At 36.8% G+C, this 14674-nt stretch overlaps 2 protein-coding genes and 1 long non-coding RNA gene across 4 annotated transcripts; 2 read left to right on the top strand and 1 right to left on the bottom strand.

The window, feature by feature from the left end:
- Window positions 1–1353: 1353 nt before the first annotated feature.
- LOC113349127 (probable inorganic phosphate transporter 1-3) lies at window positions 1354–3320 on the top strand. Its single transcript, XM_026593045.1, has one exon. It carries the CDS (start codon window positions 1435–1437, stop codon window positions 3052–3054), a length of 1620 nt encoding a protein of 539 aa, XP_026448830.1. The 5' UTR covers window positions 1354–1434; the 3' UTR covers window positions 3055–3320.
- A 3072-nt stretch (window positions 3321–6392) lies between these two features.
- On the top strand, window positions 6393–8078 carry LOC113353948 (probable inorganic phosphate transporter 1-3). Its single transcript, XM_026597418.1, has one exon. The coding sequence runs from the start codon at window positions 6393–6395 to the stop codon at window positions 8007–8009; it is 1617 nt and encodes a 538-aa protein (XP_026453203.1). The 3' UTR covers window positions 8010–8078.
- A 2190-nt stretch (window positions 8079–10268) lies between these two features.
- On the bottom strand, window positions 10269–13804 carry LOC113353947. 2 transcript variants are annotated; one of them, XR_003361623.1, is made up of 7 exons: window positions 13331–13804; window positions 13053–13131; window positions 12144–12295; window positions 11946–12049; window positions 11724–11799; window positions 11073–11368; window positions 10269–10853 (listed from the first exon to the last, which is right to left on the bottom strand). It is a non-coding gene; the product is annotated as an uncharacterized LOC113353947 (long non-coding RNA). The 2 variants fall into 2 exon arrangements; XR_003361624.1 differs by having other exon boundaries at window positions 13053–13127.
- Between the last annotated feature and the right edge of the window lie 870 nt (window positions 13805–14674).

Below are 14674 nucleotides of genomic sequence, written 5' to 3'. Positions count from 1 at the left end.
GGGTTTCTTTGTAAGGGAAGGGTTGCAACAAATGACTTATTGTAAGCAACAATTCTATATATCAAATTATCTTTACAGATCAAAAAAAAAAAAAATTTCTTTCCAGATAACTTATGAATTGCTAAAATAAGAAACCATAGCTAGATAATATTTCTCAAATAGATGTGATCACAGGTAACCAGAATATATTCATGACACCACTGTCATTATTCCGTGCAAATCAACTGTACTCTATTCACTACCAGGTAGATTATCTGTATCATCATGTATGCACATCGAGTGATATCATTAATTATGTTTTGAGAATTTTATGAACTAAATGACGTCCTATTGGTTGCATTAACTATTTAACTGTTCTTAACCAAAGATGAATACTGACTTGGGAAAACTTGGTCTGACCTTTACACCAACGACCAAATTTAACTTGGTGTAAATTGCAAAAGATATAAATTAGTCAGTAAGACGTGCTTGAGTTGCACAAGTACTCTTAACTTCCACAAAATACGATTTTTTTTATAAGAATTCAAAGAACGATTAACAATGCATATTATTGACAATTTTCCAAAATAAAGTAAAATAAGATTTTAAATACTTTAATACGTTGAGAAAAATCAAGCATATCGGCCATAGCCCTGATCGTTTACGTAGTTATTTTATAATCTTGCAATGTTGAACACGGTGAAGGGCTTGTCGAGTGGACTAGAGATTGGTAAACATCCTAGGCTCCGACTCCCCATCAAAAGAAAAGATAGGCAATGATATGTAATTCAAAACTCCACAGGCACTGTTATCAAAGTAAATAACAATTCATTTTTTCTATTAAAGATTGTGTTTTGTACTCGCACAGAAAATTAACGCATTTAGTAACATATAGTTCCACTATATCTACCAATTTCTTATAGTTAATGAGGTTACATATCACAAAATGTGCTAAACTTTGATACGAATGTATTGCACAATGTGAACGATCGACCCCTCATAGTTAAAGGGGAAATGAGATGCACAAGCATAATAATTTACCAATATGTGCTATATCAAACAAATTAGTTATTGACATTTGCTATAGAATTATTTGACCTTGTCAAGGATGCATGGCTGTAAATACAGATGTAATACGAAGCTCTGACTAAGAGTTAATAACTAATGAAGGGGAATAAGAAGCTTTAAAAACATTATAGTTGACATAATTAAAAACATTATAGTTGACATAAAAATGGAGTTGGAAGCTTTAAAAACATTAAGAGAAGTGTAGTTGACATAAAAAGGTATCTTTATAGGGTATATGCTCTTCGACTGATCTCTCTATATAACAGACATCTCCCTGCATTTGAAATTACAGTCTTCTTTCTTTCCCTCCACTTCATTCAGCAACAACAACCTCTGTTTTTCTCCCTCCCTAGAACTTGAAAGAAATAAAGAAAAGTTGGAGCAGTCATGGTGAAGGAACAACTAGAAGTGCTTAAAGCACTTGATATAGCGAAAACACAACTGTACCATTTCACAGCAATTGTGATTGCTGGTATGGGTTTTTTCACAGATGCTTATGATCTCTTTTGCATCTCCCTTGTCACCAAGCTGCTCGGCAGAATTTACTACACGGTGCCAGGATCAGCTAAACCTGGTAGTTTACCACCAAATGTTGCTGCTGCCGTTAATGGTGTCGCTCTGGTCGGCACACTTGCTGGTCAACTCTTCTTCGGTTGGCTAGGTGATCGCATGGGAAGAAAGCGTGTGTACGGTCTTACCCTACTTATTATGGTTACCTGTTCAGTAGCGTCTGGTCTCTCCTTGGGCAACCAGCCAAAAGCTGTCATGGCTACACTATGTTTCTTTCGTTTCTGGCTTGGATTTGGAATCGGTGGTGACTACCCACTTTCTGCAACTATCATGTCTGAGTATGCCAACAAGAAAACTCGTGGTGCTTTTATCGCCGCTGTCTTTGCGATGCAAGGAACGGGAATTCTAGCCGGTGGAATTATGGCCATTATAGTTTCTTCAATATTTGATAAACAATTCCCTGCTCCAGCTTATCAAGTTGATGCGAAGGCTTCCCTTCCAGTAGAGGCTGACTACATCTGGCGTATAATTGTGATTTTCGGTGCAATTCCAGCTGCTTTGACCTACTACTGGCGTATGAAGATGCCTGAAACTGCACGTTACACTGCTCTTGTAGAGAAAAATGCGGAAAGGGCAGCTGCCGATATGTCTAAGGTTTTAAACAAGGAGATTAAAGCTGAAACAGAAATGGTAGAAAGAATGACGACGGATGAGAGCAATTCATTTGGTTTATTTTCAATGAAATTTCTTAAACGACATGGCCTTCCCTTGCTTGGAACCACAAGTACTTGGTTCTTGCTGGACATAGCTTTTTACAGTCAAAACTTGTTCCAGAAGGATATCTTTACTGCAATTGGGTGGATTCCACCATCTCAAACGATGAGTGCTAGTGAAGAAGTTTTCAAGATCGCGAGGGCACAAACATTAATTGCTCTATGCAGTACTGTTCCTGGGTACTGGTTCACAGTGGCTTTCATTGATATTATGGGGCGGTGGGCAATTCAAATGATGGGTTTCTTCTTCATGACAGTCTTCATGTTTGCTATCGCATTTCCTTACAACTACTGGAGTAAAAAGGAGAACAGGATCGGATTCGTTATTATGTATGCATTAACTTTCTTTTTTGCAAACTTTGGACCCAACAGTACAACCTTCATCGTCCCAGCAGAGATATTCCCAGCTAGGTTACGTTCGACATGTCATGGTATATCAGCGGCTGCAGGGAAAGCTGGTGCAATCATCGGCGCATTTGGGTTCTTATATGCTGCACAAAATCAAGATCCAAAAAAGACAGATCATGGGTATCCAGCTGGTATTGGTGTTAAAAACTCCTTGATCGTGCTTGGAGTTATCAACTTCATCGGCATGTTGTTTACGTTCCTGGTACCTGAACCAAATGGTAAATCTTTGGAGGAATTATCAGGTGAGAACGATGGAGATGTTGAAGGAGAAAGGGTATATCCCCAACAAGGAAACAATAGATCAGTGCCTGTCTGATCTGTTGGTTTTCAGACTTATCACTTAGCAAATAAGAACTTTGTTGGTGATATGAGTGCGTGATTCTCAATTTCCCTTTGCCTGAGTGGAAGGGAAAAAGGTGTGTTAGACAAAGGATACTTCTTTTGTATAGTGTACATTTAATCATGTTTTACCATTTCCATCTACATATACTAATTTTGTTTATCAAATTGTTTAAAACTGCAAATGTAACTGTAATAAGATCAACAAATAGAAATACCATCCCCATTATGTCTTTTTTTTTTTTTTGATGGAAAAAGTAATATATTAAGCAAGCAATAAAGTACATAAGATTTACAATATCTTTTTTCTCAAAAATATTGGACATCACACTGGATTGAGATATCCTTAACTGAATTTGGGTCGAGAAGTTCCGAAGATTTTTTGCCCGCGCTTCCTTAGCTACATTGTCCGCTGCTATCTTCTGTTAATATACTGCACCTGAGCTTGAGGGAGTTTTTGCATAATTATTTGAGTCTCCTTTATGGTGTTTTCTGCACTCCAATCTGGGATCTTACATTCCTTATTGATGGTTTCAGCTAGCATTTTGCAATCTGTAACTAAAGTAACACTAGATAGAATATTATCACTCAACCAAGAGAGGCTTTTAATAAAACTTTTGATTCCGCATGGAATGCTGAAGAAGCCCTATCTGATCCAGCTCCTTTATGTCTTTTACAAAAAAACAAAGTTCTTCATTCCCTTCAAATAGATTAATGAACTTGCCCTCAGAAAAGTGCAAACTTACCATCTCAGTGCTTGTCGAAGCAAATCATAGCTAGTAGTCTAAGTTTTGGCACATCATACCATCCCAGTTGTTCTGTCGAAACTGAAAAGGTATCATCTGCTGAACTAGCTTAAAAGTCTTCTTATTTTCTGTCTGGCCTGGTTTCACTTCGAATGGTCGTTGTGCCACCACCATATGACAATAAATGCTCATATTGCCTCGTTCTCTACTCCTTTTCATATTTTTTTTTTCATTTTCATTCCGATATGGCTATGGATGTTCAAAGAAATGTTAGTAAACAAACTTGGAAGTGGCCGAAAACACGGAAAATACCAAAAAAAAATTATTGTACAAATCATTTTTAAGATTCCAACACAAGCAACGCCTAGACTCACTGTGCAGGGATTCTAATAACGTTTTTCCTCGGCTACAAGATGATTCCCTGAGACAACAAGGGCTTAAGATCCTCAGATCGGCTGAGAGGAAACCGGAACCGTAGCTCAAGACTTTGCTCCATAATTTAACGTATCAATTATTGGGGGCGTTCTGTAATCGTCATGGGACCGTTGCTTTCAGTCGAAAATACTATTGTAATGGCAGTCGCCTGTTGGAATGAGGCAGTAATAGCAAAATCAACAATGGGAGCACTCTTACGTATAGACCCACAAATTCTGATTTCACATTTGGACAATGAAAAGGATGCCTACAGCGAAATTCTTGTACCACCAACTGTGGAGGCGTGAGATATAACCGGAGATTTTTTTTTTTTTTTTTTGATCGAGAAAGGAGGATTTTATTAAAAAGAGGAGAAAGAATTACAAGTATAAGATACAAGCATAAAGGGAAACTGGAAAACGAAAAGAGATAACAATGGGATATATTCCAACCAGAATGGGATGGAAGTGAGAGCAACAAAAGTATTACAACTATGTGTTAACGAAAATGTTATCCCAAGAAAAGATGCAGTGGAATAACCTGAAGTTAAAGATATAACCGGAGATCGATCTTCAAATTTATTGAATAACTAAAAAAACTTGTAGTTGCTGTATCAAATTTAATCACATTTACACTCATCTTACCACGGCAGTTGACAGGCGCAGTGAAATTAAATTAAATAAAATAAATTAATTAGAAAATCTGCCCGGCCGTACTAGAGAAAAATGCATGTCAATGTTTCAAATTAATTAATTTGCGCCAGTAGCAAAACTGATGAGTATCCCTCTAACCTAAAAAAACTTAAACACCCAGTAACCAAATATTCACCAAACCCTTAGGAAAAGATCAAAGATGTGGGTAAGTAACATCATCAAGTACACGAACCCAATTGTTATAGTCTTATAGAACTCATAAAAATTAGTCAAAAGCAGTGAGAATACTCTTTCCAGATAACTTATGAATTGCTAAAAAAAGAAAGAACAGATCATTCAAGATATTTTAAGATAGATGTGAGCACAGGTAATCTTTGACGCCAACAGAATTCATGGCACCCGTGCCATCATTCGCTGTAAACATTGTACTATATTCACTAACAGGTAGATTGGTTTTATCATGTAGGCACATCAAGTGAGCTCGTTTATTATTTATTTGTTTTCTTATCCGTCATATTCAGCGACCGAACAAGAATTGAAGGTCTAGGTGGGCTAAAACATTATGACGAGGCTAAGAATTATAACTTCTACACCAATTACCAAATCTAACGTTAAAAAAAATGGTGGAAATTGCAAAAGAGTAAATTACTCACGAAGACGTGCTGAAGTTTTATAAATCCAACTTCCACAAGAAACGATTAACAATGCATATTATTGCCTATCTTTCAAAAAAGACAAAAAAAAAATGATTTTAATACTTTAGTACGTTGAAATCAATCAAGTATATCGGCCATAGCACTTATCTTTGTCATAGTTTGATTATAATCTCACAACGTTGAGAAAAAGAGAGTAACAGGCAACCCAAAACTCAAAAACTAAAAAGATAGGCGGATCCATAGGCATTGTTTTCTAAGGCTCGAAGTGAAAAGCAATTAAGAGATCATATTTTCGGTTAAGCAAAATTCTCGTGTGTTGTATATTACTCTCACAAAAAATTAACGTATTCTTTAAGATACAATTTCACCATCTACCAGCTTGAAATATATGATGTATGCATTTTAGGAGGAATACTATCTTGCACAACAAAAAGAACATATGAAAATATTTTGACTTAAACAATGTGAACCCTCAAATTCAAAAGGGAAGTGATATGCACAAACAAAATAGTTTACCAATTCGTGCTATACTAAACAAATTATTGATTTTTGATAATAGAACTATTATTGTCCATGTCAGCGATATATGGCTGTACATGACAATGTAATAAAAAACTATGATAAAGAGTTGAACAATGAAACGGAATAAGAAGCTTAACAAAATTATAGTTGACATAAAAAGGGATCTTTATAGGGTATATGCTTTTAGAGTGATCCCTATATAACGGGAATATCAGACTGCATTTGAAATTACAGCCTTCTTACCTTCCCTCCATTTCATTCAGCAAAAACAACCTCTCTTTTTCTCCTTCCCTGTAACAGGGGAAAAAAGAGTAGACCGGAGCCATGGTGAAGGAACAACTAGAAGTGCTTAGAGCACTTGATGTAGCTAAAACACAATTGTACCATTTCACGGCAATTGTTATTGCCGGTATGGGTTTCTTCACAGATGCTTATGATCTCTTTTGCATCTCCCTTGTCACCAAGCTGCTCGGAAGAATTTACTACACTGTGCCAGGAGCAGAAAAACCCGGGACTTTGCCACCAAATGTTGCTGCGGCTGTTAATGGTGTGGCTCTGGTCGGCACACTTGCTGGCCAGCTCTTCTTTGGTTGGCTAGGTGATCGAATGGGTAGAAAACGTGTCTACGGTCTTACCCTACTTATCATGGTTACTTGTTCAGTGGCGTCCGGTCTCTCCTTGGGGAACCAGCCAAAAGCAGTCATGGCTACGCTATGTTTCTTCCGTTTCTGGCTTGGATTTGGAATTGGTGGTGACTACCCACTTTCTGCAACTATAATGTCTGAGTACGCCAACAAGAAAACTCGAGGTGCTTTTATCGCTGCTGTCTTTGCGATGCAAGGAACGGGAATTCTAGCTGGTGGAATTATGGCCATTATAGTTTCTTCAATATTTGATAAACAATTCCCTGCTCCGGCTTATCAAGTTGATGCGCTTGCATCCCTTCCACCAGAGAGTGACTACATCTGGCGTATAATTGTGATATTTGGTGCAATTCCAGCCGCTTTGACCTACTACTGGCGTATGAAAATGCCTGAAACTGCTCGTTACACTGCTCTTGTAGAGAAAAATGCGGAAAGGGCAGCTGCCGATATGTCTAAGGTTTTAAACAAGGAGATTAAAGCTGAAACAGAAATGGTAGAAAGAATGACGACGGATGAGAGCAATTCGTTCGGCTTATTTTCAATGCAATTTCTTAAACGTCATGGACTTCCTTTGCTTGGAACCACAAGTACTTGGTTCTTGCTGGACATAGCTTTCTACAGTCAAAACTTGTTCCAGAAGGATATTTTTACTGCAATTGGGTGGATTCCACCAGCAAAAACGATGAGTGCTAGTCAAGAAGTTTTCAAGATTGCGAGGGCACAAACATTAATCGCTCTATGCAGTACTGTTCCTGGGTATTGGTTTACAGTGGCTTTCATTGATATTATGGGGCGGTGGGCTATTCAAATGATGGGTTTTTTCTTCATGACAGTCTTCATGTTTGCTATCGCATTTCCTTACAACTACTGGAGTAAAAAGGAGAATAGGATCGGATTCGTTATTATGTATGCATTAACTTTCTTTTTTGCAAACTTTGGACCAAACAGTACAACCTTCATCGTCCCAGCAGAGATATTCCCAGCTAGGTTGCGTTCGACATGTCATGGTATATCAGCGGCTGCAGGGAAAGCTGGAGCAATTATTGGTGCATTTGGTTTCTTGTATGCCGCACAGAATCAAGATCCAAAAAAGACTGATCATGGATATCCTGCTGGTATTGGTGTTAAGAACTCCTTGATCGTGCTTGGAGTTATCAACTTCATAGGCATGTTGTTTACATTCCTGGTACCAGAACCAAATGGTAAATCTTTGGAGGAACTATCAGGAGAGAACGACGGAGATGTTGAAGGAGAAGAATATCCCCAGCAAGGAAACAATAGATCAGTGCCCGTCTGATCTGTTGGTTTTTAGACTTATCACTTGGCAAATAAGAACTTTGTTGGTGATAACATTGCGTGATTCTTAATTGCCCTTTGTCTGTGTGGAAGAGAAAAAGGTGTGTTAGACAAAGGATATTTCATTTGTAGAGAGTACATTTAATCATATTTTACCATTCCCATCTACGTACACTAATTTTGTTTATCAAGTTGTTCATAACTGCAAATGTAACTCTAATAAGATCAACAAATAGAAATACCATCCACATTATGTCTTTTACAAAAAGCAAAGTTCTTCATTCCCTTCAAATAGATTAATTAACTTGCCCTCAGAAATTTTTTCCAAAGTGCAAATTTAGTTTCTTACTCAAATATCTTTGTGGAGCATGGAAGCATCTAACATACCATCCTGGTGCTTATCGAAGCACATCAGTAGTCTAAGTTTTTGCATATTAAATTATAAATTACTTGAGAAGTCCTGTCCAAACCGAAAAGATATCATCTGTTGAACTAGCTTAAAAGTCTTCTTCTTTTCTGTCTAACCTGGTTTCACTTCGAATGGTCGTTGTGCCACCACCATATGATGCATTTAGGAAGGCTGGATGTGTTTTCTTTCATACAGCTTGACCCTAAAGCTATTAGACAGAATAAATGCTCACATTGCTCGTTCTCTACTCATACTACTTGTAGGAGTGAAATATCGCACATTCATTATGTGTGCGAGGTAAAGGTCATCTAACGTAAGCGAAGATAATCGCACATGTTAAAATTAGGATGACATATTTATTAATGATGTCAGCATAGTCACGAATAAAGTGTGATGACCTGTGCGATGGTGTAAAGTGTGTGAGATTGAGTAAATGTACATGAGCAATTGTAACGCATAGTGATTCCGAAAATAGGGGATCTATTAGCTGTCATCCACTATGTAGTACCCTATATAAGGGGAAGAAATCTCTGTAAGGGAGGGATCTTTAAGGTGAGAGTTAGACAAGAAATTAAGAGAGAGAAAGTTTATTTGGAGAGCAAGTAAAGTCATTGTATCATCTTGTAACCATTAGAGAACTTGGTAAATAATAAAAGAATTTCATTATGATTACTTAGAATCTTGTCTAAATTCATAAGGGTGTGGTAGTAGGATTTCCTGCAAGTCCTGACTATGATGCACTCGGTCCGAAGATTCCCCACCTGGTAGAGGTTAGCTTCCTTGAAGGGGCAACCAGGGGGAATATAAGGACGACACCCTCCATTAGGGAGCTGAATTGTGTCAAAAGACGTAAATGTCATGAGGCTTTTTACGCACGGGAGTATTAAGGATTTTCATATTTCCGCACAAGATAAACCTGAAGAGGAAATAATACAAGAAAAAGATAAGTCGAGATTAATGGGTCGATATACTACGGTATAAAGACTTCCTGCAATTTCGTCACACAAGAACAAAGAAAACTTTGGGCAAAATAAGACCTCACGAGAAAAATACGATGCAAGCTAACTTTGTTTTGCAGGACTCGATAGAAATAAGTTGCCTGCGAGCAGTTTCGCATGACACACACTACAAAAAAACTGAGAATAGGCCACTTAAATCTGGTAACTGCAAGTTGTCAAATGCTTTCGGAACTAACCAAAGAAAACTAATAGTTCCTATATATTTCGGCAACAGGTTTTCCGCAACTTTTATGTTTATTAGTTTCGGAAATTTTTAGCAAGAAACGTATGCCAACCACATGAGATACATTAGGAGCCTAATGCTTCAGAAACTAAGCAAAGGAAACTGCTAGTTCCTATATGATTCGGCAACATGTTAATGGCAACTATTGTTTTCACTAGTTTCCAAAACCTTTAGCAGCAAACGTAGGCCAACTACATAAAATTCACTAGTAGCCTCCCATATCTAAGCAATTAAAAACACCACTAGGGCCAGATTAATTGCTTAAACTACTCTTCAGTAACTAAGCTTCGGCATTTAGGAAAAAAACCTAGTTGCTTAAACCTCTAGAAACTAGACGGCAACCACTACAAAAATGAAAAAAATAATCTTGAAGTAGGCATTTGAGATCTTGATGTTGATCCAACAGTTTTAATAGGATTTGTTTATTGGGAACCTGAAAACTCTTTCAAATTAATGTTTTGATTCACTTCGATCAAATTTCCAATCTAAAAAAAGAAAAACATGAATAAACTAAATTAGATTTTCTTGTCGATGATCTTCCGAACCCATCATGACTGTAGCCGAAACCATCTCCGAATCCATGTACAATAAATCAGTATTTTACACATGTATTCAATTCCCATATTCGGTTAAATCAAACTAAAGTTTCCACAAATGTGATACAGTTCTGGGAACAATCTAGTGCTTAGTGCAGCTAGAGTCGGGTATTGATCAAATGTCACGAACAAAATTTGACAACATTAAGACAAATATATGTGAATTGATGTAGGATTGTATCATAAACCGCTCTTTTACAAACCCAGCAACCCATAACACTCAAAGTCAAATTCAACAATTTAAAAAGTAAAACCCAAATTCTTCCCTATCAATTGCAACTTTATCAACTGCAATTTCCATCACAAACATATCAGTACTTGCCAGTAACTATAAATTGTGTGATAACAGCGTCTTAATTGCATGATAATCTTATCTTGTTTCTTTCTTGTCGTTGCAGACTCCAGTTTTGTTCCCACATTGGACCGGTAGCTGTTGTATCTGTATCTCTTTTGTTGGGAACTCTTCAGGCCGAGATACAGACTGGATTTTGTCAAAGCTTCGTGGTCAGTTGCATGGTGCTGCCCAAAAAGCTATCAACCTCATCAATAAAGATAATAGTTGGTTGAAGCTTATGAGCTAAAGTGAACACGGCAGCAACTGTGAAAAAAAACATCACAGAAATGTTTTATGTCAATAACGTTATTATAATTGACTTGGACCAGAGATACTCAAAACTGAAGGTAGCATATTTTAACACCCAAGTATAATAGAGGAATTACTATCTTTTGTCCCCTTAAAAAGCATAAGAACCCATCAAACTGGCATGACAGTTGGAGATAAAAGGCAATCGTATTTTATTCAACTATCAGCACTTACCAAGCTTTTGAGCATCTCCAAACCACTTGCTCTTCAAGCTTGAGACACTAACGTTTTTACTGCTCCGGACTCCTTTGCTATTGCCTTGGCAAGCATATATAGTCTTGCCAGTTCCTGGTGGACTATATAACAATACACCTTTCTGTGGACTGAGGAGCTTCCCAGCAAATAATTCAGGTCTTCAGAGCGGAAGGATAACCAATTCGTGCAATGCTTATTCAACCACAGATTAATTTCGAGTGCAATCATCTCAGATAAAATGTGTAAAGCACAACCCTAAGTCCTCAAATACTCAACTACAACCAGAAATGCAAAAAATTGGGGAAACTTAATATCATTCTCATTATACGATTAATCAAAAAAGAATTTCATCGGGCCCAAGAAATATGAAGTGTAGCTAAGGCAAATTAACATTGAACTTTCTATAATTTCACTTCTGAACTGGATTAGAGATCAGAAATCTCTATTTACACACAGATTTCGTAGTTCAATCCAGAGCCTATCTTCTTCACCACTATAACTAGTTAACTACTGCTGACAAAGCAATTCATAACATTCACAAGTGAGACATTATCTCAAATAGGTAACATAGAACAAAATGATAACTAAGATTAGCTCAAACGAGGAAAAGAAAGGTAAAAAGAAAATTACCCCAAACTGGTGATTAATTTCAGCTGCTGATGGATACCCAAGCATCCAAATTCTTCAAATAAACCAAAACCTGCGCCTAATTCCAACACAATGAAAACCCAATTAGCAAATCAATTTCTTTTCTTTAGATCAACACAAGAGTCAACACTCAGATCAATTTCTTTTCATGAGACGCCAAGTGAACATTAAAAAAACTTTAGGCATCTAAAATTCTAAATATACCTCAAGGCTTGAGCAGCTTTCCGCCATGGCGTGCAAACTTCCCTGAATGCTTGAGGTACTTCACCACTTCAGTGAATTCCATAAGTCCTACACAACACCAACACCTAGAGTTCCCAGAGACAGAAAAATGAAATAATCTGGGATGAGCCCTGTATCCAGAGATGGATCAAATGCAACTACAGTAGAAGTTTCACACACCAATTTCGTCATGAAGACAAAAGCTTGCTTTAGCAGAACACCCTTATTCCAGTTACAACTCACATACCAACAGCAGAAAATTCTAATGTTAGAGTTACTCCTGTCCAGTGGACACTAAGCAAAGCCATATCACCTGGTAGGTAATCCTCTTTCTGAAAACAGCAAAATCAAGTGTTAGCCAATCGATAGGTATGCTCCTTATGCTGTTAGCGAGCTACTGTTAAAGAGGTAACGAAAGAAATATTTTAAAACTGAAAGCCAACAAGTGTGAGCACTAGCTAGTATACTCTGATAACTATTCCACATTTTCCACATACCACCAGATCGACGTCCATTCAACCTTTAGTTAAATGTCAAACCTAAGACAACAAGATCTATAAAAATACCAAAGGAACCCCAAACAAAGCCTTTTAACATAAAAAGTACTATAACCCCAGATATCCAATCCGCATATCAATCTGATTAGTAGTCATCAAATCAGCAAATTACTCGTATAGTCCACAATTCATGAATTATTTACATTGAATCTGTAAATCTTCTGGTGGAAAACCAAAAATCAGGTCCAAATTATGAACCAAACATCTCTAGATATTGGGAGGCAGTAGGAACTCTCTTAACAAGATATGTTCCAAATCTCTTTAAGGTGAGTAGAATCATGGGCATTCTTAGATTTATAAATTTCAAAATTTATCAATCAGATAAATAGTACAAAACGCAAACTGTGTATGCTTTTTGCTCTCAATTCCTAGACAAAGGTTCAACCACAGACTAATTATGAATGCAATCATCTCAGGTAAAAAAATCCATAACATTCACAAGTGAGACATTATCTCAAACAGGTAACACGTATCAAGTTGATGACTAAGATTAGCTCAAACGAGGGGGAAAGAAAGACAATAAGAAAATTACCCCGAACTGATGATTATTTCAGTTGCCGATGGATGCCCAAACGTCCAAATCCTTCAAACGAACCAAAACTCAGGCCTAACTGCAACAAAATAAATACCCAATTAGCAAATCAATTTCGTTTCTTTAGATCAATACAAGACTCGGATAGATTTCTGAGAAACCAATGGGAATCATAAGAAATTAGAAAAACAAAGATGCAATCGCCACAAAGCTTCAAAAGATTGAATCCATACAAAACGTATTTCAAGTAAATAGATGAACATATCAAGTTTACTTACCAGATTAATGGATTTCTGCAGTTACAATCGGATGAACTCTAATTTCCTCCACTAGATAGAAAAATTGTAAATGATTGAATACCAAAACATTTCATGGGTTTCAGATTACAACATACTAAGCATCCATCTGAAGTCATATTCCAAATCGGGTTAAAAATTGACTGGGAAATCAAACTCTTAAATGGGTTTTTTAATGGGAAGAAATGTGTGGCCATCGTTGTTATTGATGATGATTTTTTTTGTCGAACAAAAATCACTCAGATTCGGAGATGGATTTCGATTACGGTAGATTAAAAACAAAAAGTTTTGGGTTTTCGATTTTGATTTTGGTGAAAGAAAATTATCTTCTTGTTTGATTATCTTTTGGTGGTGAATGGGAATGAAGTTATGTGTGTGGGTTTAGTTACAACATTATAAGCAAAGATGCGGCTAGGGTTACAGGGGAGGGAAAAGAATTTTGGTGAAAATTTTGTTGAAAATTTCGGGGGGTTTAGTGCGCCAAAACTTAATCATTCCCGCCAATAAAGATTGCAATTGTGAAACATCACCACGAGTGCATACAGATCAATGACTTGTCATAGTTTGTTATCGTTAGATTTGGTGTAGATAGTATGAGATGTAAAATCATGCGGAGGGGATTGAATTTTTGCGAAATAAAATTTGGTGTTTCTACCAAGTAAATTGTATTGTCTACCTCCGTTCTAGATTAGATTAGTAAAATCTGGTTATTGCACTATTTAGAATTTTCAGTGGAGAACGTACGTGCCAAAATTTAGAATATTACCTTATCAAAATTTGGATACTGGATACAGACTGAACCAAAAAAAACTAGATTCACAATGAACCAAAATTTAGGATATTTACCGGTTTGAAAATTTTATCGGAAAATTTCTCCTTATCAAATATTGTTAAATGCAATGGGTGGAGTGTCCATTCGATATTATATTTTAAGTTCACTATAAGGATATTAGGAATGTAAGATTATTATCCTTTCACATGTTCTTTCACATGTAAGGCCAGTCATTCAGTCAAAGTGCAAATACATGAATAGTACTATCCTAGAGGATATTTTGTGAATTAATCGATAACATGAAAAGTCGATGGAGTTCGGGTGAGAACGAGTGACGCTCAGTGAGATTGATGAATAACATGAGAAGCTGATAGAATCTAGGTGAAGTCATGTGAAACTAAGTAAAATCGATGATATTTGATGAAACAGATGGATAACTGGGGAATTTGATGGAAACCGAGTGGAAACGAGTGAGGTAGAGCCATATTGTGTAAGCTTGACGGATAACATGGAAAATGATCGTGATAGATGGACATTCTGTGAATTTGATTGAT

Source organism: Papaver somniferum, chromosome 2 (genome assembly GCF_003573695.1).
Source record: "Papaver somniferum cultivar HN1 chromosome 2, ASM357369v1, whole genome shotgun sequence".
NCBI classification, from domain to species: domain Eukaryota; kingdom Viridiplantae; phylum Streptophyta; class Magnoliopsida; order Ranunculales; family Papaveraceae; genus Papaver; species Papaver somniferum.
This window is presented reverse-complemented; position numbering and strand designations above follow the sequence as displayed.